Source organism: Tachysurus fulvidraco, chromosome 4, assembly GCF_022655615.1.
Source record: "Tachysurus fulvidraco isolate hzauxx_2018 chromosome 4, HZAU_PFXX_2.0, whole genome shotgun sequence".
NCBI lineage: Eukaryota > Metazoa > Chordata > Actinopteri > Siluriformes > Bagridae > Tachysurus > Tachysurus fulvidraco.
Window position 1 is genome coordinate 15,406,386 of NC_062521.1, and position 22,659 is coordinate 15,429,044.

The window sequence follows — 22,659 nt, forward strand, 5'->3', positions numbered from 1 at the left end:
TTCTAATTGTAACAAATTATAATAAGTTTAAAGCATAATAAGTGTGAGAATTTATTACCATAGCCTTTGGGACTCTGATTACATTACATCTAAATTCAGATTGATTTGCTAATATACATTTTGCTGTTAACTCGAGCTCAATTTGATTAGGTTTGCAGCTCCGCAGTGTGACACACTGGAAATTATGAGCATTATCACATCAGGGAATGGGAAAGCAATCCAATTAAATGTAACCAAATTAACCTGTTACTGTATGTCTGTATTTTATATTCAAGCACAAGAATACTAACTTACAAACTATAATAATGCATTAGAACAATTTGTTTCACCCTGACCATGGTGTGAATTGTGTTGCAGCTATTCGTATTACTTGTACCAGTGCTAATTGGTTCTGACTTTGTTTTATGGCACCTTAGCTCAGATGTAATAGTGGTGTAAAGTGAATAAGCCTAAACCAATTTGGAATCATACACATAATTTATCAGTGCATTTTATACGCATCTCAGCTGCGGCTATTGACCTGCCTGGAGAAAACATAAATAAATTATGATAATTCCAACATTTGTGATTGCAAGACAAGATGTGCTTGAGCAAGCTTAATCTTTTTACTAATATCCATATATATCTGCTTTCTACTCCCAGTCAATCCTGAAAGTACTTGACAATCCAAACAGCTGGAATGCTTTCCGCACAGCTGGTGGCTTCACCGGTCTGCTCTCTATGTTGGTGGACATGGAAGGTTCTTTGCTGCAGCAGCCTGTAGGTGTGTGGGCTTCTCTTAGTCACCAGGGTCTTTTGGAGCTGCTCCTGCTTACACTGCACACCATGGCCATGGCTGTACATCTGCATTCTGTCAATGCTCACTTCTTCCAAGTTTCCAACCTGTACGAGAGGCTGGCTGAGGCCCTGCTGCAGATCGGCTGCTTCCTTGGTGGCGCACCAGTGGATATAGACCCACCCAAGGACTACAGGTCGTTCCAGGATTTTTTAAGGTTGCCTGAAAGTTCTGGATTTGACCTTCCTGCACCACTGCAGGACTGCATACAAGTGCTGAACTTCCTGGAGCAGTTTGGGACAGGGATCAGCATGGCTATAGAGCTGTGTGCTGAACTTAACGAGTCTACAGAGATCGATGGGAATCAGCAGGATGTCACGAGCCACAAAACAGGGGAGGATGACTTTCTGGGTCGGATCAGAAAAGCAGCTCTCTCTATTTCATCTGTGACTGTAGAGTCAGGGAGGTAAGGGCTATTGACTGCTTTCCTGATATGTAGAAATTATGAGGTTGACTGGATGTACCATAGTGACAGATGGTTAATGTCTCTACCAGCTCTTTGTAGTGTCTGACAAACCACTTCAGGTTCCCAAGGGGTTTTATTTGTTTTCCATACCCATTGTTTTATTGTCCTAAACAAGAACCTAAAAACTACAGAAAAGTACACATTCGTAAGCATCGCATAAATCTTTTTGAAAGAAATGCTGCAAGATATTTGAAAAGCTCGTGCTTAACAACTCAGGAGAGATTATCATGATTGTGGAGGTATGCTAAGATGCTGATGGTACCTTTTTATCTTAATCTTGCAAGCTATCAGTTTAATTCTCATGCATTTAGCTGAAATTTAGTTGAACTTGTAGAAGGTGTGCAGTGCTTTATAACCATGTAGAATTACTTTAATTGTAGAATCATGTATTTGGCTAAAACATAGGGTACTTAAATACATAGTATGTGCAGGTTCTTGAATTGCTGAAAATTGCTTGTGTATTTTTGGTTCAACAGTGAGTAAAAGCACTTCTAAAGAAAATCAAGTATAAAATCTCATCTAACATGACTTGTGCATAATTTAAAATACAAATTATTTAACTTTCCAATAATCTACTGTCATGACAACAGTATTGTTGTGTGCTCTAATAATCTTTTTTTACCCAACTGAAATCTGAACTAGCCACATAGTAAACGTTAACCTAACGGTGCTTACAAGTGACACCAGCCTTTTGCACTATTATTTCTCCATGGAAATTGTGTGGCAGACACCACAGTAAAAATTCAGGCCCCCTCAGTTTAAAAAATGGGGAAATGAACTGTTCCTTTTTACGTAATATATAAATAATTGCAATGTTTCCATTGCTGTTTGATTACTCTTTCCCCACAGATTTATGTGGCATTTCCACTGGCCCAGCCTTTTTATGGTGCACGAGTTGTACTGTATATGAATCAGGAGTGTTCATTTTCCTACTGCATAATTTTCAGCAGTTAGCTCCAAAAACAAAGTAACGACTGCTAAAATGTATTTAGGTAGAGCTGGCTATTACCTAGACTACCATTTCATTCATTTTTTTTCTTTTTGTCATTTTTAGTTTATACATTTAGTAAAGATGTGGTATTGTTTCACAAACTTTTAGCATGCCACAAGACAGTGAAACAAAATAAAACGTTTGACACCGAGTTCAATAATGTGTGGATTATTTTCTTTTAATCTGTATATTTACACCTTTTGCAAGACTCCCTTATCCAGAGTAGCTTACAGGAGTGTATTCCATTAATAAAACAGCATGGATGTGAAAGCCAATACATCAATAAACTCAAGCTTGCTAACTGATTAATAGCATAATATTAGCATTTGAATTTAAAATTATAGAATTTTTTTTTAGCATTAGTGAAAAGACTGATGTGAAATTTATATCTGTTTAGGTTTTCATGTGATCATACAATACTGCATCCAGGAGCAATTAAGGTCATCATGACTCTACTGCCTCATATCTATTGCCCCAGTAACCCTCAGGTTAGTAATTTTATTACCAAAAAAGTGCACTGGAAAACTATATCCTAGTCGTACTGGATTGATAATGAGGACGGATTTAGAGACTAGAACGTTATTATTTCAGAATACCAAGACTAAATCTTTAGATAAAAACACTTGCCAAATGAATAAATGTACATGCAAATATGATCATCTAGCCTTAAGCTGAAATACCCAGGCATGAATTTCTACAGGCACGTTATTGTGGTTTTTGGTCTTTCCCCTACAGATGTCTGTTGAGCTTCAGTTAGCTGTGGCCCATCATGTGCAGACTCTGGTGAAGTCTGAGCGGAACAGGCAGATCATGTGCGAGTCCAACCTGGTGGAAACCCTGCTGATTCACTGTAGAGACATCCTCAGTAACAGCACACACTCACTGCACCTGCCTGTGGTGCGCATCCTAGAAAAACTGGCCTCTCAGTCTATAAATCATAAGTCCCTCCGGTTGGTCTCAAAGCACTTCATGCGTTCTCTTTTTGATTCATTTTTGTTTGATCATTTGATGGGATAATCTCATTTATTTGTTGTTGTTATTTGTTAACAGTTACTTGTTTTTTTTTGTTTTTTTTTGTTGTTGTAGATGGTTCCTGTGCTTACAAGCTCCCTTTACATGCACAACTGAAAAGTCTAATTTTTCCTCTGTCTCAGAGGAAAACCCATCACTCCAAAATCCTCTATCTAATGGTGCATGATATTAAACTTCCCTTTTTAGTTCCTGTTGTCCAAACATACATTTATGAGGTCAACCGACTGAATTAAATTGTGTATTTTATTTATTCCAGGACAATGTGTTAACCATGGCACTGAAGAATCCACAGAGGGTGAAACTGCCAGTGCTAAGAATGGCAGACAAACTCCAAAAAGGAGTTTTAGCTTACTGAACACTTCATCAACTTGTAGGACGCCTGTTTCTCTTCACCAGATTATTAGCCTTGTTTCAATAACGTCACCACGGAGCTTCCGGCCTTACAAAGTCTCTGTTTCTCCTTCATTTGTTGAATTCGACATGACTGACAGTGGTTATGGGTGTGTACCAGTGACATTTAATTTATCTGATAGTCAAAAATTGGTCTTGCTAAAACTACATTTGAGTTCCACCCTGATTATTGCTGCTTATTACTGTATATTTCCAGGTGTCTATTCCTGCCATCTCTTGCCACAGTGAAAGGTGTCAGTGCTGACTCCATCCCCACCGGAGGCATCGGTGGTGGTGAGAAATGTTTTTTCTTCCTATTGTAGATCAGCATTCTTTTGAATTACAAAATCTTTTGGAAGTCTTTAGAATTTTGTATCACTTTTATTATGCAACACGAAACCAAACACTGGGATGACTATTCAAATTGAACCAGGATTTTAAGCAAATAAGTCTTTTTGAGTCATCAGTCATCACTGACATGTCTACTTATAATATAGTAGACATAGACATAGTCTAGTGACATACGGCTAAGTATGGTGACCCATACTCAGAATTTGTTCACTACGTTTAACCCATCCAAAGTGCACACACACAGCATTGAACACACACACACACACACACACACACACACACACCGTGAGTGAACACACACCCGGCGCAGTGGGCAGCCATTTTTTTATGCTGCGGCGCCCGTGGGAGCAGTTGGGGGTTTTGGTGCCTTGCTCAATGGCACCTCAGTCGTGGCCAGCCCGAAACTCGAACCCACAACCTTAGGGTTAGGAGTCAGACTCTCTAACCATTAGACCACGACTTCCCTTAACATAAAATTCAGTGATTACATCTAAAACAAAATACTGAATAAACCACCTAAATTTTTTGCTGCGACCTGTGTATCATGTTTACATCTACAGCATTTTTCTTTTTCTACTACATTAAATGACCCTCTTGCACTATATTAATTACAAAACTGTGTACTGGTTGGATCTGCTTTCCTTACAATTATTGCACTGTTGTCTACTAGAGTTCTGTCTTTTATATAGCACCACAGTCCAAGATGAGTGTTGTTTAATTTTACTGTATACTATACTGTACCAGGTGCATATGGTTGAAATGGAAATAAAAGCTCCTTGACTTGACTTGACTTGTGTTTGCTTCTCAGATTGTCGGGGTTTTCCTCCATCTGCTGGACTGTCTTTCTCCTGTTGGTTTCTGATCAGCAGATTCAGCTCAGCCTGTGACTCTCACCCGGTGCGTTTACTGACAGTGGTGCGCCATATGTCTCGTGCTGAGCAGCACTTCAGCTGCCTGTCAGTCAGCATCTCTTCCTCTGATGGCTGCCTGGTGATCAGTACTGAGGAGGAGGCTTACCAGTTCTTAGGTGATAACTCCCTTTTCTTACATTATTGTGAAAATTACAAATAAGACCCCATGTTAATACCATAGCTGTCAGAGTCACCATTCAGGTCAAATTAGATTCTACTCATAATAATGTTTGGTTTGCAGACATGATGGAGCCAATGCCTGGGACACCGACTGCACTGCCAGCTACTGTGCGCTTTAAGTGCTCCAAACAGCTGATGCCAGGTTTATGGCATCACCTTGTTGTTACTATGGCCAAAGACATCAAAAAGAGCTGCAAAGTAACTGCTTATCTGAATGGAGAAATGATTGGGACAACAAAGGTTTGTATAATTGTGGCAGTTATGTCTTCACTTTTACTTATGTATTATTTGATTTAATACTGAATTAAGTCCCGGTATATGGCCTCTCTTTTTATAGATGCGGTATATTCAGCCATTCCCAGGCCCATGCACCGCAATGGATCCATCAGCAGTCATTGATGTGTGTGGAATTATTGGCACTCCCCCTATATGGAAGCAGCATGCAGCTCTGATCTGGCGTGTCGGCCCTACATATTTATTTGAAGAAGTCCTGAGCTCTGCTTTTGTAGAGATCATGTATGCACAAGGCACTAGGTACATGGGAAACTACCTTTCACTTGATATTCAAGGTAAAGCGTATACTTTTTGTATATTTCCGGTACTATTGATTTTTGCTTCAAATGTGAAGCAAAATTAAAATGTGAAAGAATATTTAAAAAATGTATGTGGTCATGTCTTTTTTTATCAGGAAATGGAAAATTTGATTTTTCTCCAGTGCAGTTAGTTCCTCCAGAGAGGATCTCATTTGGGATAAACCCAGCAGTGGCTACAGTCACTACTGTAGCAGAGATCAGAGATCAGTTAAACGAGGTGGACTGTCGTCTGATTGCCAAAGAGGTGCTGCTATTTGATCAAATCTAACTAAGTTTAAATGATACTTTATAAAGATTATTAATATCAGAAATATGATGAATTAACTTATAGCTGGGCATTCCATCACGGGACAACTTCACTCCCATCCTTCTGGTTCGAAATATCAGTCAGCACCTCAATGGAACTGCTAGAACTATCGGGGCTGCCCTGGTTGGTCATTTTGGTGAGCATGTGTACTGCTTACTAATATTATTAATAGTACAGCCATTACTTGAATTTACTCTTTTTGATATCTACTACCTTGCCTTGCAGGAGTGAGGATGTTTACATCAAACACTGCTTCCACCAGTTTTCAGCACATTGGAGGGCCTGCAGTTGTTCTCAGCCTGGTTGCAATGGCAACAGATGATAGTTCTTTATATGCAGCTGTCAAAGTTCTGCTATCGGTATTAGACACAAATCCAGTGATGAAACAAGAGATGAAACGCATCAGTGGCTATAAGGTATCAAACATGTGTGAGGGGATTTCCTTAAATTAAATACAGAATCCATTGTTTGTGTAGATCAGTGGAAAGTTATAAATTCTTGGTTTTAAGTTTTAAAAATGCTTCATTACTGATCATTTAATCAGAATCTGTAATATTAAAATCATGACATAGTTTCCGTACTTTGCAAGGGCCAGAAACATAGCCATGGTATTTATCAGTTGTGCCACATATCCCAAAAAGACATGATGTTGTTGAGGAATGAAAAAAGTACAACTTTGCTTTTCATTTAGTTCTAGTTAGAAGTTTATCTTCTGTCTTTTCTTAACCCTCTTATTTCTGCCAGAGCTATTTTGGTTTTGTTAGCTTGTCTTATCTGCTGCACCTACTGATCATTTTACTAGCATTGATTAATTTTGGTTTTAACAAACAAATATTGCTATATTCTTTATTTTTTGTCTTTCTCTAGCTATTTGCCTTCCTGCTGAAAATGAAGGCTCACCTAATCAGTTGCAGGACTTTCCAGCTGATTTTGGCCATAGTAGGTACTGTGGAGCTGGGAACAGGGAGTGTGTATGTTCATGACCTCACCGCTCTTCAGGGTATCCTCTGTAATTTTGAGGTATCTTTATGCTTCTCTAGCTTATATTCACTGAATTTATCTGTGTAGACTATATTAATTTTCTTCATTCATAGGAATATTCAACATTTCCTGTTTTATTTGTCTTACTTTAGGTTTGGCAGAAAGCTCCAGAAAGTCTTGATCTATCTGTTTTGAACCATTTTGTTGATATACTGAGATCATCAAGGTACGCTACCCGAACACCATACGGTACAATTCCACTATGTCTTATCAGGGGCTTGTGTAAATATGTTTCGATCTCTAGGGTACAGAGTACTGTTTCAATTCCTCTTTTCATATATGTGGAACCAATAAACAGGAAACATGGTGTAGCACTGTGCCACTGATTCTTACTTGTTTTTTGACTTGACACGATTAAACCATCATATGACTGATTTGTAAATCTTTTCCAGTGAAGATCCACGGAACACAGAGGCCATACACAATCTCAATCTGATGACGAAGCTCCTGTTATTGCTGCAGGATCCCACCATAACTCACAGAAAAGTCACTGTCATTTGCACCATCATCACATGCCTGTTACAAAAACACTTCAACCCCAAAGACATACAGAGGCATGGATAGAGTCTATTTAAATTGTATTTGTAAACAGAAAAAAGATGTGAAACAGTTTATATATATATATATATATATATATATATATATATATATATATATATATATATATATATATATATACACATTAGTGTGGTTGGTTTTAATGTGAAAGATAATCACTGAAGAAATGTATTTCTCAGTGGTTTCATTCCAAGTTATCAGTGAAAGTGGTACATTGTCTGAATTCCAAATCCTAAACATTAGTCAATAATATTTAGCCTTATTGATCATACTTTATGCAAAATAAGTTATTCATAACTTAGCATTTACTCAAGAAATATGGTATTTGTAAGAATTCAGTTAAATTATAGAAACATTCAGTTTAATATTCAATCCTTCACGATTGCTTGAAGTTGTGTAAAACTTACCTATTATATTCATAGTATTAGGAAACTCAGTAATGTAAAACTTTGTTGTATTGGCTTGAAAGCTTTATTATGGTATCAAGTTTAGCTTGCTTGTTTATTTATTTTGTATTAATAGCTTGAAAAGAAAGCAATCCCAAACACAAATGAACTCAAATAGGATAGTAAAATGTGCATCCTAACAAATGATACTCAAAGCAAGTACAAAGTACATTTACGTTTGTTTTGGCCTACTAACCATTTTACACAGAACTTTACTGGGATGCTTATAAGTGTGAATGAAAAATGTTATATTCTAGACCTGTGTGTGTTCCTTCAGGATTGGACTTTTCTTGATTCATACCTTGTTGCCCCCAGCTGTCAATGAAATGACAGCATTTTCGTATGTAATTTCTGAAGATCAATCTCAAAGTAAGTCCTATCAAAAGTAAAAAGGGGATGCCATAAAAATATTGCATTTTCCAGAATATGTTGTTCAGTATTGAAGTCATCATGTTTTCCCTTTCTGTAATTTGTCTGTACTTCTGTTTAGCCTTGAGTCAAACACCTGGAAGAACCATCTGGATCAGGAACCAGCTGCTTGAGGTGCTGTCTTCAGTAATCATCTCTGACACACCTCTTCCTAACAAGTGAGCATGCAGCATTAAGGACTTGTTAACATCGTCTTTATAAGTGAATCTTTCTCGGCTAATGCGCTCATGTCTTTTGCAGCCAGCAGGAGGAAGTGTTCTTCATACTAGGGTCAGACTGGTTCCTCCTCTTCCTACAGGGACACATCCACCCCAGCACAGTGTTGTTGGTTCTAAAGATGCTTGTCCACTTTCTGTCACAACAGAACATACGAGCCAAGTTCAAAGAAGCTGTATCATCAGGAACGCTAGTGGAAAACGTGCATGTTTTGCTTGGTGTTATAGGTACAGCTTAACATTGACTGTAAATAATTGTATTTGACAGTAATAAACAGGTATTTTTCTGTTCATGCTTGCTTTGACTAACCGTTGAAATTGAAGTCAGTCATTCAGCATTCAGCACCAAAACATTTATGGATTTCACATTAACATTTTGCTCTTTGCTGATGTGTTACCATTTTCCTCAGATAACTTTCAAAGGCGCTCCTGGTCATATGGGTGCTTGAGTGGCACAGTCCCAGGCTTTACTGTTCTGTGCAGAATGCTGCTCAATCATATCAGCCTTTCACAGATATATGGAGCGTTTGCTGCACTGCTGTTTGGAAAATCAGGCTTCCATGTACCTGGTGGACAGGTAACTGGTTTTAATGTACCATTACCATACACAAACATTATATGGGCAAAAGTACACCTATATGTGCTTTCGAACATCTTTTTCCAGATTTATCCAACCTTTGTTGTTATAATTACATTTACTCTTCTGGACAGGCTTCCACTAGGTTTTGGAGTGTGGCTTTGGGGTTTTTTCATTCAGTCACAACAGCATTAGTCATTAGAGATCATGCACTGATGTTGATCAAGGAGGCCAGGGGTACAGTCAGAATCAGGGCTATTTTCTTACACTCCAAACTTGGCACATCCTGTTTTAATTGAGCTTGCTTTGTATAAAGGGGCATTGTCATGCTGAAACAGGTTTGGGTCTCTTAGTTCAAGTGAAGGGAACTTGTAATGATACACAGTACAAAGTAATTGTATACGGTTGTGTGCTTCTATTTTTGTGGCAACAGCTTGGGGAAAGACCACATACAGGTGTGATGGTCAGATGTCCAAATCTTTTATATTTGTATACTATACATTGTATTCTATACAATGTTAAAGTACAATATATTTTGTGTTGATATAATATGTCACTTGACATTTGTCTTAACTGTAACTTGTTTTAAGAAAATTGATATTAAGAGGGTCATGGCAAAACTTACTTTTAATAATATTTTGTGTTTTTATTAAATATTTATACACACAGACTCAAACATACATACATACATACATACATACATACATACATACATACATACATACATACCGTACATACATACATATTTGCTAGAATTTGTGTTGCCTTGGTACAGGATAGACACATTTAATTACTAATATACTGAAATTCATTTGTGTTTTTTTTTTTTTTGGAATATAATTTTTTTTTATTAAAAGCCCAGAGGCACGTAAACATTTCCACGTTCCATGTAATTTATACAGTTATTTTTATTTACCTCCAATTCAGGCAGATCTTGACAGCATGCTCCAGAGTGTGATTGACAGCTCTGCTAAAGAAGGGGAAGTCCAGCTGTGCACAGAAGCAGCATGTGTCCTTATTGACCTGGTCAAGATGATCATTTGTAAGGTGTGAAATGCCAATACTTTTTTGTTTATTGATCAAGTACATTATGTATTGCAAAGGCGTATTATATATTTAATTATTACTTAAAATTTTATTTAAAAAGTGCTTTTATTTCTCTAAAAAGCCCATAACAGGAAGTGAAGATAGCTGGGATGTCCAGTACCCAGGAAGTGTTATGCAGTTCCTCTGCTTAGTCCACAGCAACTATCCACGAGATGCTCTGTGGGCCGCCTCTGACTTTCTCAGCTCTCTGGCCAGTGCAGTTTTCCCCACTGAAATCACTGAGGTGAGACACAAGTAACCTGTACCTCCCATGCTTGTTGCACACTGAATTAGGTCAGTTAAAAAAGTCAGTTAATTAATTAATATACTTTTTGTATACACAGAACGCTGCAGGTCCTCAGAGTAACGAGGATGCTGTGGACGCATCAGCTCCTCGCCTGTCTCACCCTGCGAGGAAGCAGGTGTGTGACTTCATCCGCATCCTGTTGATGGATAGCCTCATAAACATCCCAGCCAAAGACCAGCATCACCCCTTCATCCAGCTGCTAGAGGTAAGCAGAACATTGCCACACACTGACTAATGCCTAGTTTATTATTCAAGTTGAATTCATTTTTATTATTTTTATAGTTGTATAGTTTTAGTTTCTACAACTATTTTATAGTTATACTTTTATAAGTGGTATACATTTTGCTTATTTTTTTTTTTATTTGGTGACATTGTAAATTTGAATTTTCTTTGCTTGGACTTCATATGATTTTCGTTACATACATTTGCAAATTTGTGTAATCATTTTGTAAGTGTGTAAACTCTTTTGTCCATAAGGTGCCACTCTTTGCCTAGTTTTCAGAGACATGCACCGAATATACATTTGCATCCCAGTGGGAGGCTCTGTGCTTCTTGCAAACTCCAGCGAATGTGACATTATGATTACAAGCAATGGGGATTGAATTGTGGGGATTGAGGTCACATGTTGTGTAAAAGTTGTAATTGTCTGTCTACATGAGTTTTTGTGCTTTTTTTCACTACCGTACTGGTGTATTCTCAGTTCTCACCAGAAAACGTGTGTCAGGAGCAGAAGCAAAGCTTTCAGACTGAGCTGTTAGAGTTTCTGATGGACATTATCCATATAACGGGGCAAGAAGGGGGTCAGTCTACACATGTAGCCAGAGATGGTAAAGTTTTCCTAATCAGGCTTTTATATTTTATCTTTTAAAGAAATACAGAATATTGAGTTATAATTACAATTTATGCTCTTTACTTACATATCTTACATACAGACTTTTCAATAACAATGAAAATAAAATATTTATTCTCTGTGCTTTGCTACTGTTGTTTATGGATCTATAACTTGTTATGTTCAGACTATGCACTTCTCTGTTCAAAAAAAGCTCTTTATTTGGACTGTACTTTCAGATTCATCTACATACAGCTCAGAGGGGAAGTTAACCATATTGTTGGTGAATGTCGCTTTCTTCAGTAAGATGCTGGTGGAGAAACTCTATAATGCCATCTTTCTAGTGGATCCAGAAAATCTGCTGGTCTTTTTAGTAGAGCAGATATCCATGGTGTGTGTGTTATCTGAAGCTGACTTGGTTTCTGATTCTTGCAGAGTATTGCAGCTTTTCATGAAATCCTGTGTCTCTGGCAGGTGTTGGAGAGAAAGCATCCTCAGCGTGAGGCCACAGTCTCTGTCGTATACAAGAGCTTGAATAGGACTGTGCTGTACTTCTTGTCCCGTCCCAGGCAGACCCCAGCTGAGAAGGAGCTCATCCTCCGGACCCTCCATGTGCTTCAACAGCACTGGGATATCATCATGGCCACCTACAATTCCAGTGTCCACTATATCAGCTGCCTGCTGCACTGCCTTCTGCTCATTCGCTCAGGAAGGTCAAGCAATTTCCATGCTAGTCTTCTCACAGCAGACAAATAGCAAAAAATATTAGCCAAAAATATTTAAATTATATAAAATATAATTGAACATTAATGGTCAGTTGTATTGTTATACTACAATTATTCTATAACAATGATAATAAGTATGGAATAAAACACAATACGGTGTGCTGGTAATTATGATGATATTTTTGTGACATGAATTTTTTTAATAACAGCATATCTTAAAGTATTCTATACCTTTTATATAACAGCAATAAAACAAACAATAACTATGTTTTATTATTAAAGAATGGAACATTGTACTTTTTATTTGTTTAATGTTACATCCTGGAGAACATCATAACAAGATGTTAGTTAGTTCCTGTTATTACTTGTGTTATCTCTCATTCTGTCACATTGAAAAAAATTTTTGAGAAACCACAAGACTTTCCATAAGAGTCATAAGTGCTATTCTAAAAAAAAAAAAATGAGTCAACACCTTTTGACCAATCAGAATTGAGAGTTCAGCAGCACTGTAGGGCTATAATATTAAACATACAATTTAATGTCTGCAATAGGTAATAAGTCAATATTGACAGTAGTGTTACTCTTCTCACTCAGTTTTCCTGAAGGATTTGGGTGTGAAATGCATAAAAAAACATCCAAAAAAATTTGGCGACATCTTTTCCCCCACAAGAACACGCGAATGGCCGCCCCAGATGACATCCCTAATTCGGCAGAGGGTGAGTTGGGCTTTTTCCTTAAAGGTCAACTGTTTTTGCCCAGATGAGCCTTTCTATGTAATTTTTTTATTATTATTGTTACTTGTACAGTGGAGTCTGAGCTGTTGAAGCTTGTAGAAAGCACGTGGGATATGGTCATGAAGGAGAGAAGACAATCACTAGAGGAGGCTTATAAGATTGACCTTTCAGCCAAGCAGGCAGGAAAGGAGACTCTAGTCTCGATGAGTGATGTGAGCCCTCTGTGGGAGGAGATAGCCATGAAATCCTGGCAGGCTTTTATAGGTCAGTGTTTCTCCCTACATTTAGTAACATGCATTTAGACGTTTGGTTTTCCTCTGTTTTTAGATAAAATATGGAAATTGTAACATTTTGGGGAACCATCCTGACAATAAAGTATAGAATGGTATAACGTTTTTTTGTTTTTTTAGACTCTCGGAAGAAGAAACTGAATACCGGCCAGAGGAAGATAAGTATCCTTAGTAGTCGATCATCTCAGAGGACACCTGGAAAGGACCCAGACTCTATTGTAGAGGTAGGATAGACCAGTTTGACAGTTTTCTTATTAACTGATCAAACAGGTACTAGAGACTTTGAGGACCCCTGTGCTATCTGAACAAACATATTACACTTTATTAAGTGAGAGTCCACAGGTGCTTAGCCCAGTGACACGGTGCCCTATCACCTTGCCAAAGTCATCACACCCAGCAGTCTCAACCTAGCCTGTGGCACCGTCTCAATCTGTCTTTGAAATCAATTTGGATCATTACAGCTGAGTACACCTCAGTGGGCAATGTAATTGATATTTGTTAATTTTTCCACGGGAACACTTGGTAGAACATTGCATTTGCTGGTGAAGGTTAAAGATGCTGTTATTGTTGTTTTTCCCCCTGAAACTCGGCCCACATCATTAGTCCCCACCGTTGAAGACGTCGCCATCTGGAAAAGGATTCACAGAGATATTACTCAGGCACAAGGCATGAAATTACCGTTTCTGTGCAACTGCTGGTGTCTCCGTCTCCACCTCCAAAACAGGGGTGGTAATTATAGGCAGTCACAATCTGATGAAAACATTATTCATTTTGTGTTATACTTTATCATATCAACTGGTGACAGCCTATCAAAAGCTTTGATGAATTGTTCCTCTCAGAAAGGCACTGTGAAGAATTTGGCAAAAGTCTTATTTCATTTTTCTACATGTCAGGCTATTATAAAAAAGAACAAGAAAAGTTATGCATGAACTGATATAGTTTTCTTGTTGCAATTTGATAACCAGCCTTATCCTATACAAAGTCATATGTTTTGATATGACCTAAATCATCATCCGGCATCTAAATCAACTTGGCTTCTTTATACGTGTCTGAATCATTTCTTTATATTAATTTCTAGATTTTGAAGAGTCTAAAAGTTCTAGAAAATTGTAGGACGTCTCTCAGACACGCTCGCTAATATCCATGTCACTTCCTCCTTACAGCACAGATCCAACTTATCTCTCAATTAATGTCAGAATTTTCCTGGCAAAATAATTATATCTTCCTAACAGAAAGATAATTAACATGGTCTAATGATCAAGTTAGGTTTATTACACATTCAGCAATGTCTCAGAATGAAGCTGACATTATGTTATGTTATGAAGGTGATGTTCTTTTCCCCTAGAAAATAATTAAAATGTAAATCAGTATGATGATAATTGCAGAGAGGTTGCTATTTAATGTGGCACATTTAAGAGGCCAATAAGTTTGTGTGCTTGGTAAATAGGGTAATTAATGCTATATATTACTTTTGATTTTCTAAATAAAGGAATATGATTAGGTGATCCGGTGTTTATCCGTGAAAATGAAGCTATAATTGCTTTCTTTGAATTTAACTTTGTAACACTTCCTGTCCTTCTGCTACAACGGTGTGAGTTGTCTTTTCTTGCTAATTTTGTGACTTTGGTAATTGAGCAGTTTAACAGTTTAATGTTAGTGTTTTGTTTGTTTGTTGTATGAAATTATTTAGATTTTTTATTTATTTTTTTGATATTTATATAATGTAATATATATATATATATATTATTCCATCCAGACCCAAAAGGCTGGTTTGCTTTTGCTGCACTTTCTGGTCAGACTTCTGTTAATAGAATTATTTGGTGTTTTAGTGACAGAATCTATCGTAAGATGGTCCACATGTGTTTGTCACAAAAAAAGCCTCTCTTATAAGAGTTGTTGCTTGCACTGCACAGGCTCTGCCTAAAGGATGCATTGTTGTATCAAGTTAAGGGCTGGTGGATGTAGGGTTCAGTACCCGTCTCTGAGGGGGAGTTAACCCGCTTCCTGAGTCAGGCTTTACAATGAGCTCTCCTAGTTTCTTGCAGAGGAGACCACTGTGATGATTAACTCAATGACTCTTTAAGTAAATATTAGCCTGAATGCATTAATGATATTGTACACAAGCCTCCTGAAGGGCTAATGCCAATCAGTGTAATATATCAGCTGGGCACACGTTGTGGCACAGGGCCAGTGGCCACTTCACACTGTGCTGATATTATCCTTTAACTTAATTACTATACACAGAGAAGACACGATTGCATTTGGAGCCAGGGTTATTGTAGGTTTCAGTAGCCACTAGCTTGTTTGCATGATGAATGCAGTTTATGAAGTGTAATTGTTAACCACCTTACATGCTAAATATCTTCCAGTTTGTGTAATTTACAAAAAAATACCATATCTTTTTTCCCAAAGATATTTTTGACCGACATAGAAGTCCACAGAAAGATCGGTGAAGAGATGTTCGAGACCTTGATGAAAAATCAAAAACAGGTTTGGTAGAATTTATCTTGAGATAACTACAGTGAGAGTATATGAGCAACATGAGCATATACATTACAGTACACTAAAAATATTTGCTGTTCTCTTTAAATCTTTGATGATTGAGTTGTTGTGTGCTGTGCAGGCACTTCACTGTGAGAATGAGCTAATGGCTGCTCAGTGGCTGAAGATAGAGGGGGACTTGCTTCGTGAGAGGGGGTTGTTTGGCCCTGGTCCAGGGGTCTTTATCAAGCAGGGCTGGGTGCAGGACGCAGCTGAGGGGCCCAACCGTACCAGACTCCGCATTCGCAGGAAGGCAGCAAGGCGCTCCAAAAAGGTCAGGGGTCAATAATGACAACGTGAAATTGTTGGCACAATTTATATTTGCTCCATTTGGGGTGCACACTACATACATGCTGTTATTTTCTTTATATCTTATAACTTAGGGCTGTATTTGGCTATACATATATAACATGCCTTCATCTACAGCGATACCTTCCTGTTACAGCTTCCATCCCTAATGCAAGGACTGTACATGAAACATGGCACTTTAGACGAGAGCAGAGGTGTGGCAGACCTCGGCATTGCAGATGCAGGTATAGGATACTTTTAAGTGCCATGTAGGGTTTTCTTGTGAATGAACTTTTTTTTTTTTTAAGTTTAACTAAATCCAATAATCCAATCTCTCTCTCTCTCTCTCTCTCTCTCTCTCTCTCTCTCTCTCTCTCTCTCTCTCTCTCTCACTGGATATCAGAGCTTAGGATTCTGAGTGAGCCATGCGTCGAGGCCGAGCAGGAGCCTAGTCTGGACTGTGAGCACCTAACCTTCTTCCCCACACCAGCTGAATTCTCAAGTCTTACTGAAACTATTCCTGAGGAGTGTGTGGAGTCACAGCTCATAATCCAGCAGCTGGCTCCCAACGAGGAGGTGAGAGCCGCCAACACACACTGCACCTGACCTCTATTTAGCTTCCAGTCCCGAGTGTCAGGAAGCTCCACTTTATTTAGCACGTTCGTGTGAGTATCATTACGCCTACACACGTGAAGCTGTGCATTCCCACTTACGGGGTAAAGTGAAGAGTGAGCTCTTGACAGAAGTATTAATAAGGAGCTGTAGGGGGTGATGTTAGACCTCACGTTTTTATCTGAGGGTGTCGAATCCTGCTGTGCTGTTTGTCAGATGAATAGTTTGTTCCATGTTTATTAATCTGCATGCACTGCTAACGACCCAAAATCAGTTATTGAAAATTAGCTTGTGTGCACATGGATAGAAACTAACACAAGAATGAATATGATGTAAGGTGATGTTTAGCTTGGATTGCTTTTTTTAATGGTAATACACAGAAGTCTAGATGAATGGATTATATCACTTTAAGCTAGGTGTTAGTACCTTTTGGGTCATTTTGACTTGGTCATGTGGAATCGCATCATAGGTCAGAATTGATTCTGTTTTTAGTTTCTCGGACTATCCACCAGGTGTATCATATTGAAACTAGGCTTTAATCAATTAGTGTTTTGCTATTCTGTGTATGTCATTGATTAATTCTAGTAATAAACAGTGGGGCCCTCAGCTTGCCACTGAGGGGGTGCTGGCATGGAGAGGATATCTTCTGATTTGATTTGTATTAATTGAGGAGCGGCTGCTGCTACAGCAGAGCCCCATATGTTTTGGAGACCCACATCCCAAGGGCCCGGAGCTGTGGAGCTGCCGCTGAGGCCAGGTGCAAACGCATGGTGTGAAATGAAGGGAGACAATAAAATTAGCCGTGCATAATCACAGGACAATGCCTGCAGTGCTCCGGCCCCTTTTCCCAAACACACTAGTCATCCGTGCATTTAGTCCTCTTGCTTTGTTTCACCACCATGTTGTTGTAGATAATGAAGTGGTAACAGCGATCAATCAGGGAGAGGGCTGTGCCTCTTTGACATCTTCGCCCTAGAGCAAGGGTTTAGAGGCAAGTGCTGCAGACTTTATCCTCATCAATTAAACAGCTCGCTTAAAAGAGGTGTTCACATTTACATTATTCATTCATTCAGTGCACTCATGCCTCTCCTCAATCCAAAAACAGTCTATAATCTAACGCTTGCCCAACCCATCAGTTTAACAGCTTGCATCAATGAGGTACTCTCATTTACTCTGCTGTACTGTATGCATGCCTTGTCTAGATTCAAAACAATCCTCAAATATCGTTTGAAATATCTCAAACATGTGTGTGTACTGCATATACATATTGAAAGCATGTAGTATATCTAAAGCATTAAGCACTGTGTTTCACTTGTCGCAGATCACAGTCAAGCAGTGTGTGGCTGTTGTCAGTGGCCATATACTAGTGGAGGGAGTGCTATTGTTTGGGAAGGCAGATCTCTATGTGTGTGAGGGCTTCACACTCACCTCCAGTGGGGATGTGTGCTGTGGAAACCACCATCCTACCAAGTAAAGCTTTTCTGCTGCTTCTGCTACTCCTACTCTCACTTCTACTGATCTTCACGTATGCTCTGATTTTCTTGGTGTAGTTGCCCATTAAAGCATGTTGCTAAAATACTTGCTAAATAATACAGTATTTTGGTTCAAGCATTTATTAGCTGACCCTATTATTATATTTATTTTGACATTTTTATTAGATTTATTAGCATGTTCAAAACTTTGCACCTCCCCATTGTCATGCTCTAGTTATTTTATTAGAATATGCAGGATTAAGCAGTTTAATGACTTAAACAGTCAACCCATACTTTGATGTTATTTTTCATTTAAGTCTTTAAATTGTTTTTGAACAGAAACATCTTTAAAGTATAGATTATACTGTTTGCATCGAGGGATTCTTCATATTAAACTATGGGTGTTCAAGAATTCCACTGTATATTAACTTTTAGTTATAATCAACGATTAAAGCTACGATAGTAATTTATGAATACACAATGCTACTGTTTTAGTTCATTTATTAATAAGCTTAGTATTTGCAGTTGTTCTTATGTATTACTTCACAGATAATGTTTCATGTTTTATGTTCATTCCAGTGTGAGAGACTCATTTATCTGCGGCATGTTGAAGAAAGAACAAAGCTCCGTAAATCCAGCCTGTAGACGCTGGTCATACGAGGACATTAAAGAGGCTCATTTTATGCGATTCCTTCTTGAGGTCAGATTTAATGCCATAGGATTAAAGCACTGATTTAGAAGTGTTGTTTTTTCTTTAACATACTCTTTTTTATTTTATTGTTAAATAAAGTCATTTCTAGTATTTAGCTCTACTATATATTGTTCCGATTTTTTTGCAATATATTATTATTAGAAGTTTCTCTTTCTTAGGAAAACGCAATTGAAATCTTCATGAAGAATGGTGCTTCTGTGTTTCTGGTGTTTGTGAACAAAGACCATGTCAGTGCTTTTAAAAGGTGAGAAATGTGAGTGAGTATACCAGTTGCTGAGTATGTGAGGTTAGACAGGGCAAAGCCAGATTGATCTCTCTTGTGTTCTTTCTCTAGAATATGCTCTGTAGTACCTTCATTAAAGGGAAGAGGGGTGACAGAGGCCGTGCTTAATGCAAGGTAAGTGTCCCTGTGCTTCTGTACCATCATCTCTCCCAAAGCTGCCTTCTTCAAACCGAAAAGAAAAGACAGATTGAGAGGAGATAGCACATGTCTAAAGGCTTCTGGGAAAGACATTCTACAGTATGCACATTGTTAATGAGTGACAGAAATGTTCTCAATCCTCAATCCCCCAAACAATCTGATGAAACACACCAGTAACTGCTGCCTGCAGAATTAAAACTTCCTCCAATTGAAAACTGCTTCTCTTACATTACCTGTTATCTCTTACACAACTAATTCCCATAATTTAATAATATACAGCATATTCTTTTTTTTTTTTTTAAGGTGTTTTGTTGTCCTCAGCTCCATATTGCTTGATTGAATGCAAACTGAGGAACTTCTTATTGATTCCTAAGCAAGGTCAAAACAGTTTATTTATACATGTCTAATAATATATGTATTCATTAATGATCTACTTACAGTATATATTTATGGATTAAAACATCAAAATAAAATAAAACATATCTGACATTATGGCATTTAGTTGGTTTAGTTGTCTTCAGCATGGAATCTGGTGCCACAACTCCTGATTGCTTCGTGCCACTGAGTTCGGTGTGATCAGCCCTGACAACCGACCTCTCCTTTGAGACTTATCTAAAAGCTGTTTCCTTTCCTGTCTCTGCCGTTCCTCCCTACATTTCTCTAGACAAAGCTTACACAGATCTTCCTCCCTCACTAAATACAAGCTCTCAGTTGTTCTTGTATCTTTGGCATCTCTCTGAGCATAGGCTATGGGGTTGCGGTTGGTGTTGATTTTTTTCAGATTGGGCAACATGCGGATGCATTCAGGAAGCACAGTGATCTTGTTGTCGAACAAGCCCAGTTCTCTCAGGTTGGTCAGAGCAGCCATGGTAAGAGGAAGAGCAGTGAGTCGGTTCATACCCAGGTTGAGAGTCTGCAGGTTCCTCAGGTTTCCAATGTCAGCGGGCAAACCGGCCGAGTCCAGGCTGTTGTTGCAAAGGTTGAGGTGGCACAGAGACTCCAGCTGTCCAATGCTTTTCGGCAGTTGCTCAATGTAGTTGCTGTGCAGGTCAAGCCAGAGCACGCCAATGAGCTGGCCAATGAAATCTGGAATCTTTTTCAGCTGATTACGGCTCAGGTCCACCTCCTCCAGGTCAGTGAGTTTTAGAAGACATTTTGGAAAGGTGTCAATACCCATGTTGCTGAGATCAAGACGTCGTTTTCCCTCGGGTGTCAGCCTGAGGGCTTTCTTGGCCATTTTCAGGGTGATCTTTTTGCCCTTTGACCCCCCCTTCTTCCCTTTAGCCATGGTGCACTGTGAACACAGATTAATGGTTAAGTTTTTTCACATTGGGATCAACCTGATTAAATCGTTTAATTGTTATCATAGGATCTAATATCTTTAACTAAACATGCACAGCTTAATGACAAAGCATTTTGCTTATTTACATAGGGGTGGTGGTATCGTGTAGGCCCAGAGGCAGTTTTGGGGGAATGAAGGGTCTTTTGGGGAATGAACAGAGTGTAATGTTTACACTCTAGCTCACTCACCCATCTCACCCTTAAGGCATCTTTTAAAATCATACTGCACTGTAATTGAGGCTAATACCAGATAGCAATGAGGAAAAGAGCAATGGATGTAAAGTCTGTGGAGGTGGGGGGGTGGATTGTTGTTTGAGGGTGGGAGCTTCTTGTGTTACAGCTGATTGATCCAGGGTGGCTTTTACAGGCTGAGCGCTTGTGTGGATAGAGTCAAATCAGTGCTTTGATAAATGACACTCAGGGAAGTGATTTAAAACCCATGCACCTCACACCTCCCTATTAAAGAAGAAGAGTGGCTGCATTGTAAGCCCTTCGGGCCCTTTCGTGACTCATTAATCATATTCAAGTGCATATAGATACAAGGCTAATATGGTTTAGCTTGTTTTTTATTCCATTTTCTGTGTGAGTCCGTTGCATCCAAACATGTGCAATTATGGAGAGCTGACCAATAGTATGATTTATCTTCGTGTGTTATAGTTTTGCAAATCAACCAAGATGAATATCGGATTTCATTTATATGTTTACACACTTCCTTGATGTATTGAATATAATAGGGCCTTTAACATCATTTTAAGGCACATCATTTAAAGTAATCTAGCTGGAGGGCTGAGGAATACAGTATGTGCTGGAATTCACTACAGGTTCAGTACATCCTCAATATGGCTTATGATTATATTGTGATAATGTTTATATTATATACTGATATAATAAAATGTTCAATGACAAAATATACATAGTAAAGCTATTCCTGTTTTTTCTCTGTTTTCTACTTTAACATCTAATTGTGTGCTCAAATAAACTCATAATCATTTCCTTTCTTTTGAGGTAAATCAGCATGTCAGTTCAGTTTGGTCTTTTATAGCACTACAGAATAAGTATTGAATATTTCACTACTTACCAGTTTCATAAAGCAGTTATGTGTAAATATGGCCACTGCTTGCTTGTATTACAGTCAGCCAGCCATTCTTGTACGGCATTAGGTCACCTCGTTCCAATGGAAGAATACTTTGTTTCTTTTACTTGTTAGTTTCAAATGAGTTTCACATATCCAGCTAAAAAAGCGAGTCGAGAATCTTCAGACAAGCTTCAGATAAAAACAAAACTGCCTCCTCACTCAACCGTGGCAGGAGGGTAAAAACAGCTTTGTCCTGTTTAACTTTGCTGCTAAGCAACACATGCCCGAGGTGGAGAGTATTTATTGTCCTTTTTACTGGGGGCAGTCACCAGAGAGAAAGGAAAAGAAATGCTGCATTAGCTTTTACATGTTTTAGGATATATATACTTGCGTTCAATAATGCTTTAAAACAAATGAGTAAACCATTATTTCCATTAGTACATGTTTATACTTTCTACTTTATTTTCTAGATATTACTTTCGTATGTAGTGGGACACTTTTAAAAGGAAACTCAACGTAAAAGATTTCACGGATACTTTTATACACATATAAATTTTTTACGTTGAGTTTCCTTTTAAAAGTGTCCCAGATATAATGCTGGTCTCTAAATTAGTCTATTCAAAAATAGGTTCTGCACTCATGGTGGTAAATCTCTCTAGAAACTGTCACCAGTTGACTGTTATGTCAAAACTCCCATAGATGGCACCATTTGCTAATTCAGGGAAGTTTAATTTGACATATCAGAAAGCGTACCTTTTCCCAGGCCGCTCTTGTTGCTCCATAACAGAGAACCTCTGTGTCTGTTTTGGGGCTGTTGCCATGCAACCCCGATAAGAGGGTTCTGATCACAGCAGAACTCTTACTTTTCAGCATCAGAATGTAGTTCAGAATAATTGCAGTTACC

General features: G+C 38.4%; 2 protein-coding genes across 3 annotated transcripts in view; one reads left to right on the forward strand and one right to left on the reverse strand.

Annotated features, from left to right (window-relative positions):
• Positions 1 to 22,659, forward strand: part of wdfy4 (WDFY family member 4) — a 46,832-nt gene that overhangs the window by 13,577 nt on the left and 10,596 nt on the right. For both annotated transcript variants that reach the window (XM_027141927.2, XM_047812896.1), the window contains exons 13-48: positions 643 to 1,241; positions 2,690 to 2,780; positions 3,028 to 3,242; positions 3,379 to 3,482; positions 3,581 to 3,824; positions 3,932 to 4,008; positions 4,874 to 5,092; positions 5,218 to 5,396; positions 5,494 to 5,725; positions 5,845 to 5,993; positions 6,081 to 6,192; positions 6,282 to 6,472; positions 6,924 to 7,076; positions 7,190 to 7,263; positions 7,490 to 7,651; positions 8,379 to 8,470; positions 8,592 to 8,688; positions 8,771 to 8,973; positions 9,156 to 9,322; positions 10,250 to 10,369; positions 10,491 to 10,652; positions 10,753 to 10,920; positions 11,416 to 11,542; positions 11,784 to 11,935; positions 12,019 to 12,257; positions 12,864 to 12,985; positions 13,076 to 13,267; positions 13,414 to 13,517; positions 15,706 to 15,783; positions 15,917 to 16,108; positions 16,280 to 16,367; positions 16,526 to 16,698; positions 18,056 to 18,204; positions 18,786 to 18,906; positions 19,077 to 19,162; positions 19,253 to 19,315. In XM_027141927.2, the coding sequence (XP_026997728.2) occupies positions 643 to 1,241; positions 2,690 to 2,780; positions 3,028 to 3,242; positions 3,379 to 3,482; positions 3,581 to 3,824; positions 3,932 to 4,008; positions 4,874 to 5,092; positions 5,218 to 5,396; positions 5,494 to 5,725; positions 5,845 to 5,993; positions 6,081 to 6,192; positions 6,282 to 6,472; positions 6,924 to 7,076; positions 7,190 to 7,263; positions 7,490 to 7,651; positions 8,379 to 8,470; positions 8,592 to 8,688; positions 8,771 to 8,973; positions 9,156 to 9,322; positions 10,250 to 10,369; positions 10,491 to 10,652; positions 10,753 to 10,920; positions 11,416 to 11,542; positions 11,784 to 11,935; positions 12,019 to 12,257; positions 12,864 to 12,985; positions 13,076 to 13,267; positions 13,414 to 13,517; positions 15,706 to 15,783; positions 15,917 to 16,108; positions 16,280 to 16,367; positions 16,526 to 16,698; positions 18,056 to 18,204; positions 18,786 to 18,906; positions 19,077 to 19,162; positions 19,253 to 19,315 (5,696 nt within the window). The remainder of the gene's footprint in view (positions 1 to 642; positions 1,242 to 2,689; positions 2,781 to 3,027; positions 3,243 to 3,378; positions 3,483 to 3,580; positions 3,825 to 3,931; positions 4,009 to 4,873; positions 5,093 to 5,217; positions 5,397 to 5,493; positions 5,726 to 5,844; positions 5,994 to 6,080; positions 6,193 to 6,281; positions 6,473 to 6,923; positions 7,077 to 7,189; positions 7,264 to 7,489; positions 7,652 to 8,378; positions 8,471 to 8,591; positions 8,689 to 8,770; positions 8,974 to 9,155; positions 9,323 to 10,249; positions 10,370 to 10,490; positions 10,653 to 10,752; positions 10,921 to 11,415; positions 11,543 to 11,783; positions 11,936 to 12,018; positions 12,258 to 12,863; positions 12,986 to 13,075; positions 13,268 to 13,413; positions 13,518 to 15,705; positions 15,784 to 15,916; positions 16,109 to 16,279; positions 16,368 to 16,525; positions 16,699 to 18,055; positions 18,205 to 18,785; positions 18,907 to 19,076; positions 19,163 to 19,252; positions 19,316 to 22,659) is intronic.
• On the reverse strand, positions 19,306 to 22,194 carry lrrc18a (leucine rich repeat containing 18a). The gene is made up of 2 exons (XM_027141928.2): positions 21,759 to 22,194; positions 19,306 to 20,633 (listed from the first exon to the last, which is right to left on the reverse strand). Exons 1-2 carry the CDS (start codon positions 21,765 to 21,767, stop codon positions 19,857 to 19,859), a joined length of 786 nt encoding a protein of 261 aa, XP_026997729.1. The 5' UTR covers positions 21,768 to 22,194; the 3' UTR covers positions 19,306 to 19,856.